Source organism: Halichoeres trimaculatus, unplaced genomic scaffold (genome assembly GCF_033239565.1).
Source record: "Halichoeres trimaculatus isolate MK-OKI-2021-1 unplaced genomic scaffold, fHalTri1.1 fHalTri1_scaffold_9, whole genome shotgun sequence".
In the NCBI taxonomy this organism is placed as follows: Eukaryota; Metazoa; Chordata; class Actinopteri; order Labriformes; family Labridae; genus Halichoeres; species Halichoeres trimaculatus.
Genome location: NW_027437188.1, coordinates 32214485 through 32241818, shown reverse-complemented (window position 1 = coordinate 32241818; position 27334 = coordinate 32214485). Strand labels below are relative to the sequence as shown.

The 27334-nt window shown below is 36.1% G+C and overlaps 2 protein-coding genes across 6 annotated transcripts in view; both read right to left on the bottom strand.

Annotated features, from left to right (window-relative positions):
- Nucleotides 1-830: 830 nt before the first annotated feature.
- st14a (ST14 transmembrane serine protease matriptase a) lies at nt 831-15490 on the bottom strand. The gene is made up of 19 exons (XM_074680418.1): nt 15019-15490; nt 10982-11141; nt 10768-10898; nt 10623-10693; nt 10364-10530; nt 10205-10240; nt 8233-8467; nt 6087-6229; nt 5903-6006; nt 5702-5814; nt 5480-5616; nt 5296-5400; nt 5103-5210; nt 4889-5002; nt 2717-2839; nt 2363-2546; nt 1966-2237; nt 1733-1869; nt 831-1622 (listed from the first exon to the last, which is right to left on the bottom strand). The coding sequence occupies exons 1-19, from the start codon at nt 15058-15060 to the stop codon at nt 1464-1466; spliced, it is 2541 nt and encodes an 846-aa protein (XP_074536519.1). The 5' UTR covers nt 15061-15490; the 3' UTR covers nt 831-1463.
- Nucleotides 15491-17709: 2219 nt separating this feature from the next.
- aplp2 (amyloid beta (A4) precursor-like protein 2) overlaps nt 17710-27334 on the bottom strand; it is a 91237-nt gene continuing 81612 nt past the window's right edge. For 3 of the 5 annotated variants that reach the window (XM_074678980.1, XM_074678979.1, XM_074678985.1), the window contains 4 exons: nt 24668-24750; nt 22895-22972; nt 21851-22006; nt 17710-19644 (listed from right to left, as the gene is read on the bottom strand). In XM_074678980.1, the coding sequence (XP_074535081.1) occupies nt 19543-19644; nt 21851-22006; nt 22895-22972; nt 24668-24750 (419 nt within the window). In that variant the 3' untranslated portion in view covers nt 17710-19542. The remainder of the gene's footprint in view (nt 19645-21850; nt 22007-22894; nt 22973-24667; nt 24751-27334) is intronic. The other 2 variants (XM_074678981.1, XM_074678982.1) reach the window with 1 other exon arrangement.

Genomic DNA, 27334 nt, shown 5'->3' with positions numbered 1-27334 from the left:
TAGTTCCGATGCCCCAAAAAAGGGTGGTAAAACGGAATAAAATAAAATAAAATAAAATAAATAAAATAAAATAAAATAAAATAAAATAATAAAATAAAATAAAATAAAATAAAATAAAATAAAATAAAATAATAAAATAAAATAAAATAAAATAAAATAAAATAAAATAAAATAAATAAAATAAAATAAAAAAATAAATAAAATAAAATGAAATTAAATAAAATAAAATAATGAAATAAAATAAAATAAAATAAAAAAATAAATAAAATAAAATAAAATAAAATAAAAAAGAATAAACTTTGGTGCAATATAAATGTTGTTTAGAAATCAGCTTAAAAAATATTTGTTTAATAAGTATTAAATAAATAAATAAATACATAAGTAGAAGATAAAAGTTATGATCGTATTAGTAAAAGTGAAAAGTTTGAATACCAATGACTTTTTAAAGTTTATTAAAATAATCAAAGGAAACTTGTAAAAATTACACCAAAAATGAGAGAAAAAAAAAACAATAAAATAAAACAGACCTACAATTTAGAAGAGAATAAATAAGACATTAAAATACATAATATAAGTAGAAGTTAAAATACCTAATCTATTTAAAAGTAGTACTGGGGTAAAAGGCAAAGGATGTATGAAGACAATGAAAATAGTTTGTTGTCCTGAAAGTTGTTCAGATGTAAAGTTATTTGTAAATAATTCTAAATGTGAGAACATAAAGGATCATCAAGTATCACAAAATATATGTCTGCTCATGAACACATCAATGCAAAAAGTTTGTTATATTAGAAAATTTTTATTTAAAAACATCTGCTATAAAATACACATTTACAGTTTAAAATGACAGACTGTACTAACATGGCTGTGAAAAGCTGAGGGATCACATTAAACATGAAGAATAAAAACTACTCTGTGTTTTATCCTGGAAAGAAGTTCACATCTGGCTAAATGAAATGCCATTTATCTACAAGGTGACCAATCACATCAGTAACTTTTAGGGATCTCTGCTGGAGTAAAACTCAGTAAAATGCATAAAATACCAAGCCATAGGAGGTAGGATGGACTGAGCTTGCCGTCATTTGTTAATAAAATCATAACAAGACAAGAAAACATGTTGGGGTATTCTTACGGTAGCTACTGATAAAACACAGGAAGGGGATGTAGTTTCATGTGTAACAGTGCTGCTTCAAATCCATTCCTGGTGCAGCTGATAACATTGTTCTCCATCAAAACACACTTCAGACAAACACCAACAAAAATAAAATAATGTATTTACATTTTAAAATCATTTCATCATTAACATCCTATTAAAACTTGTGAGGACAGAAACTGCTCTTCAGAAGAAAAGTGAATTCATAGTAATGGAGTCACAGCCACAGTGTCAGAGTGGTGTCAGTCCTTTGGAAGGCATCAGTCCAAGTTTATGTCCATACTCTGGATCTCACTGTCCAGTTTTCATTGGACTAAACTCCTGTCTTCTGCTTGATCCAGCCACGGTATTTTGTGACTGTTGTATAGATGCCGGGTTTGTTCCTGCGAGCACAGCCGTCTCCCCAGCTCACCACTCCTGCCAGGAAAAACCGAGAGCCAGATGGACTGGACAGAGGGCCCCCAGAGTCTCCCTGATGGAAATGAAAACACACAGGCACTTGTTAGTATTTAAAGCGACTTCATCTCGAACAAATTTCCTTTTCTTCTCCATTCAGTCTTTAAAAATGGGGTCTTAAATCACCTGACAAGCATCGACTCCTCCGCTCAGCACTCCAGCACACAACATCCGAGACGTGATCTGCCCGCCCATCAGGTTGTTACACACCGAGCGGTTGATGATTCGAACCTGGGCCTTTTGGAGAACAGATGCCGCAAATCCTTGACAGGAAACACAAACAAAGAGAAAGACCAGGGTTAGGTTTTACTCAAGTCTACACGTCACACCGTCAGGTCAGGGGATGCTCCTGGACTCACCTCCTTCTCTCGTGGCGCCCCACCCTGTGATCCACACGGTGTCACCAGTCGGAAAGTCGTGCTGGGAGGACGGCAGGCAGATGGGTCTGATGAAGTCGCTGTAGGTGACGGGGCTGTCCAGCTCCATCAGGGCGATGTCGTTGTCGAAGGTGTAGGCGTTGTAGTTTGGGTGGGAGATGACCTGCTTCAGATTCCTCTTCACCACAGAGCTGCCGATCTTTCGCTGGGTGTGGAGACCGAGGTAAGCTTCCCATGTGCCGGGCTGGGAGAATCTGGTTTGACACATTTCTGAGTTTATTTCACAGCTTGGATAACCATCCCAAAACATCACAATAAGACGAATAAAGGTATGATTTTGTCCAAGTGGGTTTTCTAAATTACGACTCTGTATTCTTACCTCGTCTTGCCGTCATCTTGCACACAATGGGCCGCAGTGACCAGCCAGCGCTGACTGATGATGGACGCTCCACACACGTGTCCGTAACCTTTAACATGGAGGCTGACCTGCCAGGGAAACTCCCCTTCCTCTGCATCCTGACCGCCCACGATACGAGACGTCTTAAACGGGCGTTTCCCGCAGTCTGCAGAGTAAACAATCAGTCGATCCTTAGGTTTGCCTGTTACAGCTTGTTGTGATGCATGAGTAGGTGGAAGCTAACATCTGGTTTGTTATGCAAGGCTGAGACACAGATGGAGATAATAACTGGTGTTTAATGCATGATAAACAGCAGAGGTTTTATTAGCGACATACCACAGTTCTCCTCATCAGATCCATCCTCACAGTCCGGGGTCCCGTCACATTCTGGGTTCACTTTGCTGATGCATTTGTTGTTTTTACATTTATATGTGAGTTCAGTGCAGCTGGTATCAGAGCCTGAAGAGAGAGGATAGGGGGAAAATTAGGTTTAGATCAACTTACAACTGCAGAAATACAAAAGATATAGAATTTAGTTGCAGTTTTATTGTTCAATCTGGAGAAAAAGGACATTACACACCCTAATTTTAGCTGATTTTTGTCCTTACACACCCTGAGAAATCACCTAGACGCTCATAATCTAAATTTTCCTAGCTTGATTTTTGCAAGACGTTAGCTTAAAGATCATAGTGAGTGTAGGAGCCGTGAATAAATGTATCCTTTGTTTTTGTATTTTAGAGTTTTTGAAGCGTGGGGTTGTTTTGTGATAATTTGCTGGTTTGTGAGCCCAAAAGGTTCATAATTGAATAAATAAAAAATAAATACCATTTTGATAAGTAACAGACAAATATGATACCACTTTTCAGACTGATACCAGTACGAGTACTCCCTCTTAAGTACTCACCGATATCACTAGTACTTTTGATGCATAAAATTTCAATTCACAGTGACAGGTCATTTTGATCAAAGACAGCATAGTCACCCAGACATTAAGTCCAAATAAATCACACAATTCTCTCTAAATTTATAATTTTTTTGGATATATATTATATATATTAAAAATATATATTAAAAGTGCAAAATTAAAACTAACAACTGTGAGAGTTTGAGTATTTTTTTAAATGAACTGAAGTGCAAAATAAAACAGCCTAACTGTTAACTCTCCCTGGTTTATTCATGTTGTCGGAACAGGACCTGACGCACATTTGCTGTGTTGTTAAATCGCAGCAATTAGTAGCAACTAGTGGCGAGGACGACTTGCTCGACCTAAATTTTCTTGCCTGAAGTATCTGCTGCTGGTATCTGCAGCCTTTACAAGTACTGATACCTTGAAAAAAAGCTGGTGTCCGGCTGGTACTGATACCTGGCATCGGTACTTACCCATCTCTAGTTATTATGCAATATATTGAATTATTATAATTAAATATTTCACACTTTCTAAAATAATGACTTTTATCCATTTTCCAAGCTTTCATAAAAGTTAATTTTTATATCATAATGTTCTTTTCCACAATGGCTTTTTTATTTCATAATGTCGTTTTCATCAGAATGACTCGGTCTGTCAATCAAAGCTAGAGGGTGGGACTTCTGCTTGATCCTTTAACATCGATTGGTTTAAGAGGGGGTCAGCCATTAGGTCTCAAACATGTCATGCTCTCCTGTTTTCAGCTTTTTCATTTTTTAATACTAAAAATAATCAAATCTTAACAAACTGATTTTAATGTGGGGAAAAAAGGATTTTGAAATGATTTAAAGGAAACAGTCAACAGAAAATACAGCAACCAAGCTCACACCCTCTTTCTCATCCTCAAAAAAGGAAATCACCTCATAGCTCCGCCCCCTCCCAAAAGATTTATAATCAAATAAATAAAAACAACATTTTGCAATAAATACCATTTTGATAAATAACAGAAAAATATTTAATATGGCCATTAAATTGTAAAATATGACACAATTATTATGAAAAATGTTTTTTTATATTTTAATATTGAATTTTAATGATTAATTATTTCATAATTATTAGTTTGACAATTTTATACCTTTTAAAATAATGACTTTTAATTTATTTTCAAGCTTTATAAAATTAAAATAATAATAATAATAATTAAAAATAATAATAATAATTAAAAAAACAAAAAAAAACACAACATTTTTTTCACAAAGTCAATTGTTATTTCATAATGACCTTTTCCACAATGGCCTTTTTTTTATACTGTTGTTTTTCAGCACAATGTCTTAGTCTGTCAACCAAAGGACATAAGCCGGAGCGAGTTCAGTGATTGGTTGATCCTTTACAGATATTTACCTTTACAGCAGCACTTGCAGTGTCGTTTCAAACATGGAGACTACTCTCTAAAAGTCAAAGTTTTTTTGTTTCTTGAAAGTTGCTACAGTGAGTCTAACCAAAAGGATAAATACCAAAACTTCTTTATGAAAGCATGCAGGAGTTGGTTAAAACTGCTTAAGTGTAGTAAATTTTCATTCAGTGAGTCAAATCTTGAGTCTCACCTCTTCCACAGTCCAGCTCATCCGACCCATCCCCACAGTCGTCCCTGCCGTCACAGCGTTTCTTCTCAGAGACACATTTGTCATTCTTGCACTTTATCTCTCCAGTTTTACATCCTGAAGATAACAGAGGGAAAAAAAATAAAAAACTCAGATGTTTCCTTATCCGTCTTATGTAAAACTCAGTGCATCTTCCGTTTACGTGAATGAGTCTTACCACAGTCCTGTTCATCTGTGCGGTCTCCACAGTCGTCTACGCCATCACATTTCCAGAACATGGGCTTACACAATCCATTTTTACAGGTGATATCTTTTGCACTGCACTCTGAAAGGGAAAAAAAACATTAAACTAACTTTGTGCTAAAGGTATAGGAGTCTAAAATAAGCCACATCAAGAAAGAACAACTTACTGCAGTTGAATTCATCGCTCATGTCTCCACAGTCGTTCCATCCATCACACCTGAGCGACTCCTTTATGCAGCGCTGGTTTTTACACTGGAACTTCTTTGGACAAGCTGTGGATGACAAAACTCGTATCAGATACATTTGTTCAGGTTAAATCAATCATAGTTGAGATAAAGCAGAGGCACATACGATCTTTGACGTCAATGGCTTCATACTCGGCTTCAAAACCTCGGTCCACGTACGAGGAGTCAGAGTAAAATCTCACTTCCATTTTGTTGGAGCTGCTGGTTTCAGTTAATGTTCCTTCAGGATGTTCTCCACAGAGTCTGCAGAGGAGACGAACACGCAGTTATGAGTCTGAGCTGTTTAATAACTTCCCTGTAGTTTGAACACACATATGAATGAACTCACTTCTTTCCATTGATCTCCACAAAGTCTTTGCGACAGTTTTTTTGGTTTTCCTGCCCCGGCTCGGACAAGAGGAACTTTTTGAAAGTCACCTTCACCGCCTTCCCAGCAGAGACCTTAACAGTGAACAGGGATGAGAAAATTAAATGAAAAACTCAACAGAGCCTGCAGGAAACAAAATACAGGGGTGAATCGTCTTCTCACCTGGATGGACCACTGACACAGAGTTCGAGGAGGATAGTAGTTGGGAAAGTTCGGGGATGTGAAGGTTCCACTGTCTCCTGTCAGCTGACCTCCACATGCTATACCTTCAAAATAAAACACCTTAACATTAGATTTTAAAAATTAACAAAGCAGCTCCCGACAAAGACTCTCCATGAGCGCTTACCTTGACTTCCTCTACGCACTTGTGAGACTCTTGCTCTAAAGCCCGGGTAGTTCTCCTTCTCGTTTGTGACCATAGTCACCAGCATGACGTTATCAGAGGACAGGAAGGTGAGCGGCTCACTGGGCGAGTAGTAGCCACACATTCTGTTCGAGAAAAACACGATATACAAAAAATAATCTAATTAATTACAAGATGTGTAATTAATTAATCGAATGAATCACATTTAATCAGAGCTTGTCAATTAAAATCCTGCTCGTAAACTACTGTGGGTGAGAGCGGTGTGCTCTTTGGATGAGAGCTCAGCATGGATATGAGGAGAAGATGTGAGATGACAGAGGCATAGAGAGACGCTGTGAGTCAGAAAAGTTCAGGCAGCTCATGCTCCAACTGAGGATGTGTCGGAGTAGTTCAGCGAGAAAGAGCGGCGCCATCGTGAAATAGACTACGGAGCGCCCAATCAAAAAAGTATGTTTTGTCTGTTTTTTGGATCAAAAACAGAAGGAGAGACATAAAAGGAGAGAGTCAGCTCTTCTTAGGTAGTTTTGGTGTTTACGTAGTCATAGAAAACAATATTATTTGGGTCTTGAAAGATTGTTCAAGATGCTCTGTAACTGGCTGGCAGCCAATAAGTTACTCGTGTTAATTTGCAGTGTAATGAATTAATCAAACTGCGTAAAAGTGACAGCCCCAGTATTTACATTTTCTTTGATTTACTCCAACAGGAAACACATTTAGGATGCTACAAAGTTGACTCTTGAAAAACATGTCTTCATTCTTGATTCAGGAAGATACATCTATGTCCTAAACAATGTTTAATTTTACTTTTTGTTTAGTGACAAGACATCGTAATGACGCTGAAAGGGATGATTTTTTTGACAGAGTGAGATTCATCAAAGATTGAAAACTAGTTATCACATTTATGATAACTAACCCTGGAACATTTGATATCTGCTGTGTAAGAATGCCTCTGAGGATTTTACTATCACACCCTATCAAAATAATGGCCAAAGTCGTTTATTGACAAAAATGAGTTTTTGGCTTAAATCATCTCTTGATGATGCTGGCCATCTCTTGTAAAATCGCTTTGATTTTTAACTAAAAGCTTTTTATGCCCTATAGGACGATGGCCTATGTCATGAGGTTGACTGAGGCCATTTTATTTCCAGCCTAAGTCTAAATTTTGGATTATTTAGGATAAAATGTGTGACATGGGCAATTTAACAAGCTTTCATGATGGCGGCTGCTTCAAGAAGAAACCGAAACTTAAGCACAGAAGAAGCTGTAAACATGATTCTTGAATCGGCTTCTACTGGTCAGTGATTAGGTTCACTATCATTAAGGCTAGAGTATAATGTTGTGCAGTAAGGTTTAACTACTAATTTAGCTACTTTTAGCTAGCTACCTATCTCTGGCTAGCCCACTTATTTCTGTAGCCAAATATAAATGAGCTCAAGGCAATAATACCCTTCAAAGTTTTAAAATCATTTTTTTTGCTTTTTGGTAGGAGATGTATGAGTAAGTCTACTCAGCTTTTGACTGACCTGACATTTGTTTAGTTTAGGTTGGAGTTATTTACATTTTAAGTTTGCTTTATGGAATTAAAGGACAGTTAATGTTCGGGTTTCTAAAAGTTGTCAAAACTGGATGCTGGGAATGGGTTAAGTTCAGTGAAAAACAGTAAAGAAGACCTGGAGAAGTGAGGAAAGGGACTGCCTCCTGACCAATTGGATTAACCTGACATTTGTTCAATTTAACTCAGGGTGATTTTAGTTTTGAGTTTGCTCTATAGAATGAAAGGGCAGTTTAAGCCAGGTTTAAAGTTGCCTAAGTCAGACTACAATGTTAGAAAAATTGGCCTAAGTCACTTCATTCTTTAATGTTTTTGATTTAAATTATTAATTAATATGAAATGCTCTGTGTTTGGTAAAGAGTTTTGTGTTTTCCCCAAAACTTGAAAAAACGACTTAGGCCATTATTTTAATAGAGTGAGGATATGAAAATTTCTTCCCTGGTGAATCAGTTTTCTTTCAACCAGCATGTTTTTTTTCTGGAAGAACCTCATGGGTCAACCCCCTTCGTTTGACCAGCAGAGGGCCTTACACACTAGATTACAACCTCTCTGTGTGTCTCAAAGGGGAAAACTCACTCCTCCATCACTCGACTCTCAATCGCCACCAGGGAGTCGTAGATTTTCACAAAGTCATTCTTGCAGTTTTCCTCCAGGTTCATGGTGTCAAAGTCCAGCTTGATGACGTGGTTGGGGTCTCCTCTCAGGCGCCACTGCATGAAGGTGTTGCTGGGATAAGGGCGGTTAGGGAAGCCAGGGGACTGGATCTGGTCGATTTGATTGGTTCTTGTGTGTTCGGCAAAGTTAAAGAAATCTGAAAACAAACAAACAACAAAAAAGAGCCTTTAGTAGAGCTCAGTGTGACGCTAATTCACTCATATCTGTGGGTAAAATTATCCTGACATCACTTCATTAACATGAAAAGGCACCAATACACAAAACCATGCACCTGGGAGTGATATATAAGACTCAATCCCTGTATCTTTTATGAATATGAAGAATGCATGTCAAACAGTTAAAGCTTTATACAGTTTATTTATTGAAGTACTCCGCTGAGCTCGTCAGGGCCAAAGACCTAAAAAATAATGAGCCAAAATATGATGAGACTGCATGTTTCGGGATGTTGTCTGGGTGAGTGATTCCAGAAAGGGAGGATCACAAAACACTTATAGGACAAAAGCTAATTACAACTACATATTTTATGCACTATTGTAAAAATATGAACATAATCAGGATTGAATTTAATTTAAAAAAGGATTCAAAGGGAGGATTATATGATCTACTTTGATGAAAACCCCCCAGAGTGACCAAACCAGGATAATGATGGTATGGATCGGGGCTAATTCACTAAGGAAACACAGCAGTATGATCACATAGGTCGATTTATTTTCTTACAATCAGATAAAAAAAGTGTTTTAGGCCCTTTTTGTACTTTTTTCTTTCTTAGGATTGGATTATTAGTAGTGATATCCTGATGCGCTGATCGGTATCGGCACCTGATGTGCATTCAGCATTGTCACTCTTCTTTCTTCTTCCATTTAAAGATGCTGTGAGGAGGATCTGTTTTAGTTGTGCACACTTGCCCCCTAGTGGCCTGGAGTCTCAGCACACTGTTGTAAATTACTATTAGCTAGGTGTGTGTTTGTTTTGGAATTAAATGGAGATCGGATCAATACAAATTTTCTTGGTTCAAGACAACTTTTTACTGGATACAACGTGCTGAGGTAAGGTATTTATCAGTAAAGTTAGGTAGCGCTACAGTTTGAAACGAGACATCAAGAAAAAGTTGTAGCAGCTGGCTATGTTAGCCTGTTGCTCTGACGTATCTGTAGGCTAACGTGACAGCAAGTAAACACTGTCAGTTTGTACGTAGTTTAGTAGCCGTTTATATTTAGCGCAGCTGGCAGTCCGGTGCTCTAAGACATGTCTGTAATGTGTAACGTTAGCGAATCCTGGTTATGTCCTGCCAGTCATCTACCAATCAGAGCTAACGTAACCTCACTCTTTATTTTATTGATAGACTCTAAAGTTTGAACAGACCACTGCAGAATAACTGCTGACTGTGGGTTGGAATGGACATTAGCACAAACAGTTTAGCCCCTGTGTTATAGAGTGATACAGCCCGAGCTAAAGGCCAGCAACTTTCAGGTATATACTGCCACCTACTGTACAAGAGTGTGTTACGTCATATCACCATCACTATAGTCTACCTATCAGTTGTGTCACCCTCAGAAAGCTGAAAAACGCCTTCCTTACATCTCAAATCCTTTCTCTTTACCCTTCTATTCCTAAAATCTGCCCTAACTTTCCCCTGAAGCCTCTTTTGCTGCATCATACTTTACACCACTGTCACGCTTTATGGCTGCTGTAAATCAAACCATGTTGTAAATTGGAAGTATTAGGACATCCCTTGTTTTTAATGGGGATAAATGATTACAGTCTCACCTTCTGGGTGACATCCTTTAAGCCTTGCTTACTAAATTTTAGACATGACTCTTTCTCTTAGTGGTAAAAAATAAATCAAACGATGGATAAAATAGGAAGTACTCACTGCTGAATGACGTCGAAAACAAGCGCGCATCAAGTGCTGTGAGAGGAAAAGTATAAAACACAAACTTAAATGACATCAGGAGAATAAAATAAAATTCAAATTGTCTAAAGTCAGAGTATTAAAGCTGAAACAAAAGTTAATAAGAGGCTTTAAACCTACCTGAGGTCACCACATCTTCAAAGACCAGAGAGTTTCCAGCTCTGTAGAGGCTACGCTGCTCTTTGTCCACCAGCGTGCTCATCGAAGACATGGCTTTATCCACCGCCGCTTCCTGACCTTTAGGGACGCTGAACTCGGACAGGTAGTAGGCAATGACACTGCCTTCACTGAGAGCACAAGAAGAAAAGAGGTGGAGTGAAGAAAAGTTGGCACAGTTTTCCTCCAAATCTTAGTTAAACCACAAACAAACATTTCACACCTGAAAGCCTGGACAGTCGAGCCGACGTAGTATTTCGCCAGCGGTGGACTTTTGGAGTAGATGGTTTTAAGCTGAAATAGAAAGAAGTAAAATCAAAACAGGCTTTTTTTAAATGAAGAGTTTAAAAACAGTGTCATTTTCTTACCTGTGTCGTCACCTGCTTCGCCAGCGCCTTGAACTCGGTGCTGTTTGGGTTCTCGTAGGCGTTTTCAAACACTTGGTTGGTGATCCGCATGGAGCCGCTGTACACCCTCTTCTGCCGCACATCTTTACGGACTGCAGGAGCAAACGCAAGAGTTAAGCTCTTAATCCTTCAAGTTTACTTAATTTAAACTGCAGAGATCAGTGATGGATCTTACAGTGGAAATGCCAGACCAGCAGTCCGGTCATCAGAGCAATAACAGCAGCAAAGATCACCACGCCGATCACAGCCCCAGTCCTCCCCGGACCTTTCTTCTTCTCGAGCTTTTTGTTATCTGCAGCCGGCAGGAACTGCACAGACGTGTCCCAGTCTTTGTCCTAGAGGAGAGACACACAGATGAATAGTATCATTACTTTATGAATGAATCAGAAAAAGTTAGGACCAAACGGCTCACAACTATTCAGACCTTTTCAAAACATGTTGACATAAAGCTGAAAGGCCTTTCTCCTCAAGGGTGTTTTTTTTCTGACTCTGTTTGTTCTTGAAACTCCTCTGAGAAACCTGGTTAGTGCTGGTTTTGGCGACCCCTTCTTTTTTCTGAGACTCTATCCTGTTAATATCTTGTCAAGAGTTTTTAAATAAAACATCCTCTCCAAGTGAGTCAAGAAGAAGTTTTTATAAGGACTAATTCAGGGCATTAAGTCTCACAAGGAACTCCGGCTAGACATCCTGTATATCTAGCTGGAGAGTCTTTGCTGATATTCTATCATGTTTTATCTCTATTACGTGTTTGAGACTCTCAAGAAGTAAACACAATTCAGGGTATGATTCAGCTAGAATTCAAGATCCTGTTTGCAAAAAACTTCTTTCAACTAGGAGGAACCATAGAATGTCTATAGAATGGACAGCGCGGCTACGTCTTCTATTGTACGGTCTTAAAGGCAGAATATCTACGTCAGAGGCGCCACCATTGTGCAGCCAGAGGTATCTTACTATTCCTGCAAAATGGCAAGAACGAAAGCTGACAATCTCCATTAAATGTGATTTAAAAACCCCGTTTTCAATAATTTCTCCACATCAGCACAGCACATGGATGTGAGAAACTTTGTGCAAGTTGTATTTATTTTTTTTGGAGTTTGACCACAGCAGCCCGAGTAAACAAACAGGGGGAGACAGAGCGTTTGACCTATACCTCAGCCAGCCACCAGGGGGAGCAGTTTTTATGGCGACCTCGTGTCGAGCCGGATGTATTTCCCTTATCTCTTATTTCCCACTACCCATCCATCCTTTTATTTACTTCTTCTATGGTATGTCAACATATTAATGTGGTGACTTAATTCAGATTATATCTAATCTGTAACTCACCTTTGTTTCACTTTTAATCCCTTCTCTTGGACCATTTTAGGCTCTAATTGTTTCATCCTTTGTTCATGTGTGTCATTCTTTGCTTTGAAAATTAATATTTATTATTTCATCATCATTATAATTTTATCTTTTAATATTTGCTGTTCTGCCTTTTGTTTTTAACTGCACTTTATTTACTTCTTTTTTTTCTTAACAAGTGTATGTTTTTATCCTTTATTTGAGTCCTCATGGTCTTTATGTTTCATGGTTCTTGTATTGTCTGGGTTCCTATGACTTGTGCTTTAGCTAGGGTAGTGTTTTTGTGTCCTGTTTTTGATTTGTTTCCCTGTGCTTTGTTGTGTCCTGTGCATTATCAAAGCTAAACTGTTGTTTTTAAAGGTGCTATATAGATAAAATTATTATTATCATTATTATTATTTCTATGTTTGTGTATGTATACATGTGCAGATGCATGGGTATGGGTATGTCTATGCATATATATGTATAATTTTTGTTGTTTTCTGACTGCTCTTGCTTCCTTCTTTTATAAAATGATATACCATGTCAAAAAGCTCGTTTAACCAACTCATGATGACCCTGTCCGTCTAAAGTTGTCGGTTGTGTAATTGTTATAAAAAATAAAGATTAAGTTAAAAAAAAACAACTTGTTTATCACAAACTTTAGAAATAAATCTGCAAATTGAGAGTAACGGCTTGAGAAGTAATTACGAAGAAATGGCTTAAACCAGATACCGTACCCATTTCAAAAAGCTCTACGAAACTTAATTTGGAGGAATCTAGGAGAAGGGAGAAACGTATATTTCCTCAAAATGTCCAACTTTAAAACTCCTTTAAAATTACTTAGTAATCCTTTAAATGTTTGATTTGCATACTTAATTTTCAACGCTCTTTTTTATTATTAGTTTTTCTTCTAAAATTAATCCCTAGCAGTCTCAGCAATTAGAAAATAATAATATAGTAATATAATATACATATATGCATTTACATTCAGCTGGTAAATAATTGTAAAAAATTATTTCCATGTATTCATATGCATATATGCACCAACTATGCATTGCCAGTACAAAGACAAATAAATAGTTGCATTTGTAAAGGAAAACATCCAATGCTCTGTTCTACTTTTCTTTTTTTTATATCTAGTGCAAGTATATTGTAAAAAAATGAAGAAAGAAAAAATAAAACATGGATAACACTGTTTAAGTATCCAACTTGAGATGAGATAATATTGTCTCTCAGCAAAGGTTGTTTCTGCTGCCTCGCCTGTCACTGACCTGAGGGCAGAGGTCAGAGCTAAACTTTGAGAATAACTGGAGTTAGATGACTAATTTTTTTCCCTGATGGTTAAATGGTTAAATTTGACAAAAAACATCTGTATCAATATCAGTCTGTTTCACAAGAAAGAGGATCTTTAAGAAAGAAAAAAAGAAAACAGTTAATTGATATCTGAGCAGATAATCAAGTCAGTATAGGTGACAGCAACAGACAACAAGTAGCTACTTGTATCTTATAGGAATGTCCAAGCCTGTGGTGACTAACAGAACCAGGCTGGAAAATAAACACAATATAATCTTCTTTAAAAAAAAGTTTTCCAAGCTAAAACAACAAAAAACGATCAGGATCTAAAGGACAGAAAGTGCAGTTTCAGTGTGCGGCTCTGTGAATGAGAGAGGGGGACTTCACGCATGAGTCACGGCTCGGTGGCTGCATTTCAGAGGCAGACGGAGGGGGAGGGAGTACAAAGGTTTCACCATGCAAAATCCTGTCCAACCTGCTGGGAGCCAAGCACACACAGATCTGAAGAGGAAGACAACAAGTTTCTTTGAATGCTCCCTGTGCTGTAGCGTAACATTTAAGGTCACTGAGGGCTGAAACTTCTCTAACCACAAACAAATGATGCTTTTATTTCGTATTGATGTTTGTAAATCTGCATCTTAGAGTCTAATAGTTACAAGAATTTTTAAAGAGATGCCCTGAACTCCAACTTTTTTAAGAATGAGGGCAAAGGGTTTTGTATTTCTTGTAAAAACCTGTTACACATGATATCACAGAGGTAACTCGCAGAGCTACGCAACAATCAAGGCGTCATGTTAGCCTCTCATTTAAAGGCCTCGCTGCAGTTTTACTTGATTTTGTCTTTTACAAACACTGGATGCATCATGCTTTCACTTTAAATTTGTGAAACTGCACATCATGAACTCAAATTGTTTTAAAAGCACATTATGCATCAGCAGGCCTCACTGTAATTCGTCAAACATGCTCAGCTCGAACAGGGACGTAACTTAGATCTGCTCAGCTGTGCAGGAAAGACAGACGACGAATCATTTGAGACTGAAGGGAAATTGTGTGAACCATGTATCAAGATGTTTTGGAGTCATTATAATGGTTTTAGGATTTGGAAATAAGAGGACAGAGAGTGGGTGAACATGTCACAACAGGGTGGAGGAACCAGGAGGAATTCAGGTGTCAGCCCCTGGATTTCCATCGGTGGAGCTTAGCGAGGTTTCCACATGGTTTTGAAGCAAGAATCCCACAGATCCACCTTAAAAATGTAATCTAGAGGAAGTTTGTGGAAAGTTTTGTGAAGAGCAGCTGGACAGAAGACATCACTGACCCCCTTTTCCTAGTCCCATATGTGGGTCTATGTGTGGGATGAAAACACAACACATCTCTCTGTTTGGTGCCTGACAGGTTTGCTGTGGGTATGCGGGTTTAATTATCTGTGACACTTATCTGATCCCTCTGAAGTAGTCCCTGTAGCAGTCTCGGTCACTGACTGCCCCAAATATGTAAAGGAGGGCTAATCATTCAGGTGAAACTCTTTCACAGAAACTCAAGGGACAAAAAGAGTAAAAGATAAAACAAGAAGAGTCAGTTAAAGAAAATTCTTACCGACTTTGGGGTGTATCTGAGTCCACTGTCCATGTAGTCCATCAGGGATTAATCTGGATGAAACTCCCAGAATAAAAAAGACCCAAACACCTGAAAAACTCCTTCCCCCTCCAAAAGACTCTTCTTCTTCTTCTTTGGTTATTTATTTAACTCCCAGTCGTCTGTAAACCACACACAGGCTCTCTCTCTGTTTGTCGAGGTGAGACTGGAGGCCTGGTCGTCTGGAGACAATCCCTCTGCTCATTAACCACCGCACAGAAACACAGGTAACAGACAAAAACAAAGCTAAACGTTGTCTGAAGTCTCTTAAAATATGAATCCTCTCCGCTTGAGGTGTTCACGTAACTCTACCTGTGAGGAATATGTCGCCCACCTGTTCGTTTAAGTCCTGACGGAGGGAAACAGAGGAGGGGAGGAAAAAACTTTTTTTTTCCGGGAGCCTCGGGTTTCTGCAGGTGTGTCTCCACCCCCAGAACACACCTACAGCCACTTCCTGTTTACCTGCACAGGTAAGGATTTGTATATTAAATTTTTTGTATTTTCTTCCCCCTGAAACCTCAACTTTAGAATAACTTTTTTTTTTTAATACATCTTTTAAAAAGTAAAAATATATTTAAAATATGTTCAGCTTTCCCGCCAAAAGTAGTCCGTATTTTTTACATTATGTTGTCACGTAGTATGATTAAACAATACAGTATTTTTCAAGCAATTATAAAAAATACAAAATGAACAAAAAATGGATTTAAATCGACATGTTGTTGGTATGAAAGTCTCGTATCCTATTTTTAGTATCAGTCATGTGATCTTATCCGCGCTGCATGTCTGTGCAGAGCTGCAGTGACGGTGACTCACACTGATTCACCTCCATCTTTGACATCCAGGATGAGCCATGAGTTTCTGTCAGAGTCAAAAAGACACTCATCATACAGGGGAACCCCCCCGTACATACGGGTATTTTAATATTTCCAAACACAAACATTCAGACGAAAGCGAAAGGTATCTGTCTGAATGGAATATACCACTTTATGCTGGGCAGGTGTGTCATGTATTTCCAAGAAAGAGGCTCTATAATAGTCAATATGGAAAAACACTGAAATGTAGAGATAAAACACATTCAATGACTCAGTGAAACAAACTGAGACAATGGTTTGTTCTCTAACTAAAATGTTTTTTTTTTTTTTTTTTTACAAGATTAAAAAAAAATTCTGCCCCTAGTTTTAAAATTAGGATTTTTTCATTATTTAGTCTTTGGGGTTTATTTAAACTAAGTTCGTTTTGAGTTTAATATTGTATACAGAAATCATGGACTGTTCCTATTAATTCAAATTTAAGTGTTGATGTTTTTTTTAAACTTTTATCTTTTTAACTTTTTTTCCCTATTATTTTTTCTTTTTTTCCCTATTATTTTTCTTTCTTTTTTTTTTTTTTTTTTTTTTTAACTTTTTTCCCCCTTGCTTTGTTCTGTGAAACTGACCACTTTATATTAATGCCTGTAAAGTCCTGTTAAATCTGTCAATTCATCAATAATATGTTATAATTTATTAAACTCTTTTTATCATTTTAATTCTTTCTTTTTTTAAATAAAAATAAATTTTGTTTTGTTTTGTTTTGATTAATTTGGTTAATTTTTCAAAAAAAGTTATTTTTATTTTATTAGATATTTTTTTCTTTTTTTCCAACAATTAGCTTAATGATGTAAAACTTTTAATTTTTTTCTTTTAATTTTTTATTTAATTGTAATTTATTAAGTTTATTTTTTAAAATTAACTTTCTTGATTTTTAAACAATTTTGTGTGTTAATTTATTTATTTTATTGACTTTAATTATTTATTTTTATTTTATTTTAATTTATTTAGTTTGTTTTTAAATTAACTTTAATTCTTTTTTTAATACAATTTGTGTTTTAATTTTTTAATTAACTTAATTCTTTATATTTTATCAAATTTTGTGTTTTAAATCATTAAGTTTATTTTTAAATTTTAATTCTTTGTTTCTTATTCAGTTTTTTTTTTGTTTAAAAACCTTTTTATTTATTTATTGTTTATTATTTTTTCACCTTTTATTTTTTTACTTCATTAACTTAAAAAAATATTTTTATGTTTTAGTTGTATTTTAACTGTTTTATTTATACTGGTTTTATATAATTTCTCTGTTTTACTTATTTTGTGATATTTATTAGATCTCAAAATTGTTTTTATTTCTGTTTTTTTTTAATTTATAGGACTCATCTTGCAAAATTTTTATGTCTGTTCTTTTGTTAAGCACTATCGGCTGCGTGTTTAGATGTAGGAAAGGTGCTATATGTTTAATAAAGATGAGTTTGTGTAGTTTACTTGTTATTGTTCCTTAAAGCTGAACAATAATTTCATATCAGGTCATATCTGTGGCCTTTCACGTCTTACACTGACTGCTTGACCCTTTTGTTAACCATGCTTTTTATGTGCATGTTCGTGTTTTTATTTTTTATTTTTTAGTTAATGTTGGTATTCAGGTGCTGTTTCTTAGTTTTTACCACAGCTGAGGAATTTGTTTCAATTTTAACACAAGAGCTATATTTATTCTCCATTGCCTTCAGTAAACCTTTTCTAATCCACCCCTATGGATTGGTAATCTTTATTCTTATAAAATCTATCCATCTGATTGTCTATCTGTCCAGCATCCATCACTCCACCCATGAAAAAAAGACACATCCATATGGAAGTTGTGAGTTTATTGATGTGTCTCCCCCCTGTAACAATAAATTGTTTTTCATTGGTGTCAATCAATCAATCAATCGTTTTAAAACCACTAATATTCATGATCTATTAGTTCCCAGTCCCCTCCCACAATCAAGCAGGCAGTTACAAGATTGAAGCCGTTTGGGTGCATAGTGAGACAGTCACATACAGAGATACTGTCACAGGAAGAGAAAAAAAATAGAAAACAAACTTAAAAATATATATCATCATATCATTTCATCAAGAACAATGCACACCACAGGTAATCCTCCAGAAAAAAAGCCATGATTGCAACATCAACTATACAGGCATACAAAGACAATACTAAGAGAGAGAGAAAAGAGGATTCTAGGATTCAGTTTACTCGTTTGTCGTTCTCATCCTGTAAAAATACTCAAGCGTTTGTTTTTTTTCTTCTCAGAAACCAGCTCTCCAAGCCTTGTCTTATCAGTGTGTCTCTGCCTGCACAGCCCTCCAGCTCTGAGGTGACTTCAACTGGCTTTTATTCAGGGCCAACCCAGGCCTCTCTGGGTGTGAAAACACAAAATCCAGATTGCATTTTTTTTGTTTAAAACATTGCAGATAGTTTTAGGTTGCATCAAACACACAAACTCTCGAAGTTAGTGTACTCAGGTGCAGAGGAAACTTTAATACCCTCTACTTTCTCTTCTTTGGGAGTATGTGTGCAAACATCCTCCCCAATTTTCTTTTAAAAGTCGGCTCCTTCTACTTGGTCTTTACTCCTGACAAGTTAAAAACACACAAACAGAAAAAAAAACACCTGCTCCGGTGTGGCGTGCCATCACCCACTGCCACAACACGATGCTTGTTTGTGACGGCGTTTAATAGAAAGCCACAGAGGAATCTGGTACACAGTGTGGACAAAAGCCTCCACATTACATTCAACTATGCAAAACATCTCCTTAAGTTTTTGTCTTTTCATGTACTCTGCTTGTGTTTGTGTGTGTAAACGGGGGTTTTATCGTCACATTCACAGAGTAAGGGTTCAGAGGTTTTCTGTGACGTGTTTGAGCTGGGGGTCTGTGCACACCTTCGCCTCTGTCGACTCTTTCTCTCTGTGTGCCCGCGAACACGACTCACGACCACCAAGCCAAGAACCCTAAACCAACTGATAACCTCTTCCCTAGGAAAACGGTGGAGTAAAAACATCTACTTTATATATATATTTAAACTGTATATGTATATTTTGTCTGTTATAATAACAAAGAACAGAAAGTAAATAGTCCATGATTTCATTTTTTTCTCATTTGTTGTTTCACTATACATTTTAATCGGTACAAAGAACCTTCATATACAAGCAATCTATTGAGAGGAAAATAAAAAATAAAACACCAAATCTTCCGGAGAAAACCATCAAGACGCTGCATGAATGACACCCGCGTGATGGAGAACTAAAGCTCAGTGTCAGGACGCCCGGTTGATGATGGCTCCTCAGAAACATTTAAATTTTTGTTTAATTTGCTGCTCACTTTCAAAAAAATAAAGAAAAGTCTGAAGAAATGTTATACATCTTGATCTGAGAGAGCTGTATTGATAATTACAGAGAAATCTGCAGAATCACATTTTCCCGTAATGCAAAATGGCAGATACATCACCTTATTCAAAAGAAAATGATCAAAAAGAGCTCTATAGTACAATAGTAGCAGTAGTAAGAGTAGTAGCATTATTCAAGGATTGTTTTGAACAAACCAGTAAATGGAGTTTGGATGTATGCAAATGATTTTAACAATAGCATATGTTATTGGTCAGTAGTATGTTCCCCCTCAGCGCCCTCTGCAGGCTCTGGTTAGATCTGCATCTGCTCCAGGTATTTGTAGGTGGGGTTTTCGTAGCCGTGGTTCTGCATCTTGCTGAGGTGGCGCTCCTCTGGTGTCAGCATGGGGTCAACCTGTCAACGAGAGACACATGGGATGAGCAGGGGCGTATTCAGTCGTTTGGAGGCCCAAGGCAAGCCCAGTCATTGGCTGTTTTCCAAACTGCCTGCTACATACTATGTGTGAATTTAGTATGTAGTATGACTGTTCTGTTGGGTGTGTTTTGAAGTATAATACTCTGGTTTTAAATTTTGGGCAGTTTTAGATCATGACATTTTAGTTATTTTGTTAATCATACCACAACAGGAACGTTATATTTGATTTTTAATTGTTTATTTAGAAAAATCTGGAAGGGACTGACTTCTTATTTTTATAGTTGATGGAAAAAACACTTTTATATAATCCATATATGGTTCAAAAAAAGGTAAATATTGTTTTATAAGGGCTTTCATTCTTCTTGTCACGTCTATGTCACGTTGTCTAACGTTAGTGTTGTTGTGAAGTAGTTGTAATGCCAAATCATTCTAATAGATGGCGGTTTGTAAAACGATCATTGTCTCATTCTGAGAATCAAGGCATAACGGTGTTAATCTCAGCTCTCCCTGGATTATTATTCAGGTAAGTTTACTTTCTTTATTTTTTATTCAATTTTGTTTTTTTAATCATTTAGTTTATTTTAAAAAAATCATTATTTTTTCTAAATTTTATTGCTACATTGTCTTAATTTTTTAAATAATATTTTATTCTTTATTAATTTTACTAATATTTTTTTTTCTATTTTACTGATTTTGTGATATTTATTAGATCTGGATTGGAATAACTTTGAGATGTTAAAAATTGGAAAAATTGACCAACCAAATAAAACTACAAATGGACGAGTTTAGAATAACTAGATTATATTTATTTCCCCTAAGAGAATAGACTTCATTTTTTATTAGATATTAAAAAAATTCTTGATTCTTGTTAATTATTTTTCCTTGTTTTCTATGACAACAACAGTGGCAACCACCCTAGTTCTTTGTATATAGTTCCATGCAAACTGTTCGACCTTACTAAAGATTTCATCCAGAGTAAACTAATATTTCTATCTTTCAAAGTTTAAAAAGCATGCACTATTGTTGTTTTGTCTTTTCTTTTTTTAGTTTGCTTTCTTCTCAACTTTTGGTTGAAGTTAAATATATCCTGAAAGAGTGGTTATTCAATAACTTTCTATGATTGGACTGTGTGGACTGTGACTCTTTTGTATTAATCTTTCCTTTCCAAATAAAAATACAATAAAAAAAACCATTATTAATCTTGTACATGGTAACGTAATGCAACTAAATGCATTTCCTCAGGTTCTGTACTTTAGCTCGATTTTGAAAAAAAGTGACCACGAATTTAAGCCACTTTTTCTGCGTTTGAAATCTGCTAGTTATTTAACAGCTTAAGTTACTAGTTACATAACCAAGTTTGAGATAAGAGACAACAAGAGGTATTCCTTTATTTGTCCCACATTGGGGAAAATTACAGAGTAACAGTAGCAAACAAGAAAGTATGAAGTGAAAAAATTACAATAGAATAATCCAGTAAAGAAAAACTATGTACATATCATCAATCTAGTTAAATAGGTGATATTTACAGTTGTCATAGTTTTCATTATTGTTATATTACAGTTAACATATTTTTATTTATCCCATAGTCATGTGAATTATTTACCCCCCCCCCCCCCCCCCCCCTCCAAAAAATTTGAATATTAATGTTTTTCACCAACTCAAAAAGGTTGAATTTAAGAAAATGATCCTGTTTCCTGAGCTGGATAAAGTCCCTAAAATCCTAAAAGTCTTATATGTTTTATCTCAGTACAACACGGTTTTTTGTATTTGCAACTTGGTTGAAAATAAGACAAAAAAATAAAAAACAGTTATGAAAGGTTAAGCATTTTCATATATTTTGAAGCATGTGAAGTTAGATAAAAGAATGCTTTTGATTAAAGGAGACTTCATAAATCAGTTGTCAAGAAATGTTCTGGGGGGGCCCTGGGAATCCTGGGACCCCCAATTGCCCGTGTTTGCCTAATTGTAGGTACGCCCCTGTGGATGAGAACAGCTGAGCTCAACAAGGTCAGTTCTCCTCCAGAGGGTGCGGCGTGCTGTGTGCGAAGTATTCAAATGCAAATCTAATTTGCCTCACACTGATTCTCGCTTCATTTACATAAGAGCTGATAATTCAATCTAAAGCTGACACCTGGAGCACGATCGACCGCAGTTTATTGACACCAGCAAATAACAGGTGACTTACCTCCACGATGCCGTGACTGATAGTGCCGTATTGCCTCTTCCTCAAAAGCACCAGACTTATAACGATCACGGTTGCTATGGCCACCGCGATCACCAGCAAGCCGATGAGCGCGCTGCTCCCAAAGCTGAAGTCCTCTCCGAGGGGGCGGTACGACTCCTGACAGGGAGAGAAGCACAGAGAGGAGACTTTACACCGTTGTTGAAATACTTTAATACAACTAAAAAATATCTAAACGCATATTCCTGATTTTACTATGAGTAATGGATTAATTTAAAGTTTCTGGAAAAGCTGTAGAAGCCCTGGTTGATATTATTCTTGCTGAAATCTGCTCTTTAGTATCAACAGAGGAGGCTGTGAGGACAAGAATCTTCATCAATATTCATTACATAGACAAAATGAGATACACACAAGATTTTCTCCTTAGAATACCAATTCATAATTTTAAAACAAGGATTGATGATCTCTGAAACGAGGTTTTTCAAGCTGAGATAGTGTGAAATATAAAATTAAAGATCAATCGTTCCGAGAAGTAGCTTAAAAATGGAGTATCTGCTTTATCTTTTAAAAATATATAAAAGAAGTCGTCAGCCTCCCTGTTGATCCATGAATGTGGGGTAAACATGCATGAAATGTGTCTCTGTGGCAGTCCCACATGTACACACAATCACACCTCAGTACTCATGTTCACGATGTCATGTGACACATATGACACAAACTTATCATATGTAGACAATCGCTGAGGATTTGTTAACTGCTCAGCCACACACAGACACTGAGCATTTTCAGTTTGTGTGGATTTCATTCATAAAATGAACCCAGATTTCCAGTGTGTACATTCCTCTACATTCACGTAATAAACATGCACTCATGCATAAATAAAAACACAAACAGAAACTTAAAACAAAAACAAAGAGAGGGGGTTTGGGTCTTTTCCAAAGCTGGCATCTTTACACACTCCCACACTCCCTCCTTCTGTCATCTTTCCCCCACTACTGAGAACTGCAGTTCCCCAGAAAGCCCAGAAGAGGGCGCCACTGTACTCACCAGCTCATCATCATGCATAACGCTGACTCTCTCTGCACTGTAAACCACTTCTTTAACATCCAGAGACTCATCAATCACCTGTCGACACAGACAGGGGAGCCCAGGTTACACTCACAACCACAGATTGTGTGTGTGAGAGTGTGCGTGTGTGAGATAGATCGCATGTGGAAGATAGATAGGAAGAGAAGGAAGGAAGGAAGGAAAGAGGGTGTGAATGTGCAGCCGAGTAAACTGTAAGATTATCTGTGTTTGAGTGATGATACACTTGAAGCTGTCTCGTACGAACTGGAAGGAGAGAGGAGGGGGTTTGCAAGCATCAACAGCAGCAGTCGCTCTGTTCGAGGGTGTGTTAAGAAGGCTGAAACAAAATCAGAGCAGTCCAGAGTCTGATGCTCACAAAAACAGCCCAAAAAACATTCAAGTGTCACCATAACCTCAGATAGCTTAGACGACAGAGAGACATGCATGCAGTCAGGAAGTGATTCATATTCACACACACATTCGCACACAAAAATACACAGCTTTGCAGTCGGTGTTGGATTAGCATGCAAAAGACAGCACACATTCATCAGCCGAGCATCGTTTGAGAATCCATCAGAAGCAATGGTGTGTTTGGCAAAGAAAAGTAGCATGCGATGGCTGCAGAGCAAAGCGAGGAGTCGATCTGAATGAAAGGGTTGGTTGGCAGAGGCCGCAAAGACAAACGCAAATAGCCCAGTGTGAGATAGTTGTAACTATGACAACAAAGTTACTGGAATAATCTGGCTCATTAAAAGCTGAACTTAAGAGAGCGATGTGAAAGCACTTTATGTACTCAACAGTTTCAGAGAGATATTAAACTTAATGAAAAATAAAATAAAAAATGAAAATAAAATAAAGAAATATATAAAAAATATATAAAAATATTGTTAAAAAAAAAAAAAGATAAACTAAAATATAAAAACAATAATTAAAAGTAAAGATAAACAGAATAAAAAATATATTGAAATATTAAAAAAGACAAATAAAAATAAAAATAAAAATAATAAAATATAATAAAATTGAAAATAATAAAATGAAGATAAAATCAAACAATGAAGAAATATATAAAAAAATATATACAAATATTATAAAATAAATAAAAATAACAATGATAAAATAAAATATAAAAACAATAATAAAAAGTAAAGAAAAACTGAATAAAATTATATTAAAATATAAAAAAAGATTAAAAAAGATAAAAATAATAAAAATAAAAAAAATAAAAATAAAAAATGAAAAACAAAAATAAGAAATATATAAAAATGTTAATAGATTTATCAAAATAATAATAATAAAACAACAAAATAAAAACAATAAAAAATAAAGCTAAAAAAATGAAAAAAAAAAGTTATTTAAAAGATGTATCAAAATAACAATAAACAAAAAAAATAAAAAGAATAATAAAAAATGAAGATAAACAAAAATAAAAAAATATATATAAAAAACATTAAAAAGCAATATAAAATTAATAATAATAAATCAAAAAATAAAAAATATTAAACAATAGAGGAAAAACAAAAACATAAAAAATATATAAAAAATAAATGAAAATAATAACTAAAAATTACAAAAAAAAAAAAAACCATATATATTACAAAAAAATAAGAAGTTTTCCTCGACAGAATAGAAAAGTGAGGTTGCAGATTGAAATATATAACCTTCATTGCTTTAACAAAGCTGCTCTCAGTTCAAGTGTCCAGCAGGTCAGATCGTTCAAACGAAGCACAAACAAAGCCACTTCAAAGCTCTTACCACATTATTGCTGATCTTGGGTTTGTTGTTGATGATTCTCTCCTCAGCACCGATCAGACCGTCCAACCCAGACATGGCGGAGCCTGCAGGAGGTGAAGGACCGCGGTCAGTGAGAGCGAAGCAGCACAATAAAACAAACAGACAGTGGTGGTGAACAGCTGCACGCAGACATCCAGCTCTGCCTCAGTCTCCTCCTCGGTGCACGGGTGAAAACAAAGCCCTTTCTGACTCTCAGCACTGTGTGACCACTGTGAGGCCAACATGACAATGAGGCTACATTTTCAGCAGGAGCTCTCTCAGAGTGGTGCTTTGGATGTGAGGGATGTGACTCTGTTAACATCAAGTTAGGGATGCATCGATCTGACTTTTTAACTCCTGATACAAACTCTGACACCTGGGCTTTGGTATCGGCCAATTCTGATACTGATCCAATCCGGTATCAGTCTTAATCTAACATCCTCTGTTCCTTAATATGGAGATGAGACTGAGAATTATGTTTTGAAATCTTCAGGCTGTTTAAAGATGGAGTATCGGGCCACTTCAAGAGATTTTCTTTTGAGAAAGACAACTTGAAACTTTCAAGTTTGTAAAGTCGCAAATTTATTAAGTTGTGTGTTATCTGAATAGCTCAGGGATGCAACCATCTGTATCCTTGACGAGGCAGTCAAGTGGCTCCATGATGCAGTGAAATGGGCAAAGGGTAATGTTTTAACAACCTTGAAAATTCCAAGTTTGATTTTTCACAAATATTTAGATAGTTACTTTATTTATTACTTAGTTTATCCCAAGGGAAATTCAAGACATCCAGTAACGGTTACAAGACAAACATGACATGACATGAAATAAAGTTAGAAATTTACCCCAATGACTAATGCCCCCCTCCTCCCACACGCCTGTTATAAATGGAAAACTATACTTTTAATAAAAATGAAATGTTCCTAACCTCTTAACATTTTTTGATTTAACTTTGAATTTTTGATTGACGTCTTAAAGAAATTCTTCACGTTTTTTTTTTCTCTGAAATCTACGACTTCAAGATCTCGGAAATTTCAAGTTTGATTTCTCACATATTCATGGCGTAATTAACTCAATTTTTTATTTACTTTTTCTCTTGGAAATTAACTAATTCCAATTTGTTTTGATTGTTCATAGTGGCCCTAAAAAGCTGCCGTACCTATCTAACTTAACACACTGTAGGGCTGAACGATTTTGTAAAATAATCCAATTGCGATTTTTTTTTTACCAATATTGCGATTGCGATTTAGCATACGATTTTATTCATTTATTTAATTTTACTTTTTTTTTTATTTTATTTTTTTTTTGGGGGGGGGGTTATCTTTTTCTTAAACAATTAATAAAACAATTCTATAGAATAAAGGCTAGGCCTCCATGTTGTGATGAAATGAAGTAGACCTAAGGTTTGGAAACTTTTTAAAAATTGTATCTTTATAAATTGACTCTGCGATTTGAAAATTGCACTCTATTACATTGTGATGTCGGTTTAAATTTGATTAATTGTTCAGCCCTAGCACACTGCAAAAAAAATTAATCCTGTAAATTGTTTTTGTCTTATTTTAAGTAAAAATTTTCTCGTTACACTTGATACGAGCCACATTCAACCAATTTATCCAGAAAAATGTCTTGCTTTAAGCTATTGAAATAATTTGTTGAAATGTTGAAATAAGACATTTTCTGGACCGATAAGTTGAATATAGCTCATACTGAGTCTATAAAGACATTTTCTACTGAAAATGAGACAAAAACACTTGTTTTTGCAGTGTCAGTTTAAGTTGCGATTCTATAATATTTTGCAACTTTTGCGATTTTTTGTTCACTTTTCAAACACCAGACTATGTGAAAAAGTTAAACAATGATGATAATAATGTCTACAGACCATATCAGGAGCCATATTTTCCCATAAAATTCACATCACGTGATTCAGAGAGAAACATTTCGCCCTCTGCTGGAGAAAAGTGGTAACTTTTTTCCAATCCAGTTTATAAACAAAGACTGAAATGAAGAATTTGATTTTTTTTTTTTTGATATTGTCAAACAAAAAATCCTGATAAATCATACATCAATGTTTTCTCTCAGCCCAATATTCCAAGTTTATGTCAGAGTCGTTGAAACTAGCATGAAATATCATAGATCTATGAATTTCCTGATCTGATCTAACTCTTTGAGTCTGTATCAGATGGGATACCTGCTACCAGGGTGAGATTGGTGCATCCCAAGTTACATCCTTCAACTCAGCGAAATGTCTAAAAGCAATTATAAGTCATCCTGTCAAGTTGTGTTGTGTCTCATTTTGAGTAAAACCTCATTTAGAAATCTCTCTGAGATTTTAACTCATGATAATTCTTTAAAGACCCGGCAGCTTTCAGTTAGCGGCTGAACCAGAAACCAGGCCTGAGTGTCAAATATGCATGTCAGACTGATGGGTTTGAAATAGACATCAGCTCTATTAATATACACACAGCAGATATGCCATGAATAAATGAAGACATGAGAGGAAGAGGAGGGGGAGAGGAAGGGACGGCGGAAGAGTTCAGTCTGACATTAACGCAAAACGCTTCAGAAAAATTCGCTCCTAGAGGTGAGGCCTGAAACTTTGGCCCACGGTGACAAAATGACGCCACCTTGAGACTGAAATCTCATCCTAACATG

Bases quoted from the DNA above. Each gene is read 5' to 3' on its own strand.
- st14a (XM_074680418.1), bottom strand. From the start codon at position 15,060: ATGGACTACATGGACAGTGGACTCAGATACACCCCAAAGTCG. The intron at 11,142-15,018 runs GTAAGAATTTTC...TCTCTCCTCTAG, and splicing joins TCAGATACACCCCAAAGTCG to GACAAAGACTGGGACACGTC. The intron at 5,211-5,295 runs GTAAGTTGTTCT...TTTCCCTTTCAG, and splicing joins GAGCGATGAATTCAACTGCA to AGTGCAGTGCAAAAGATATC.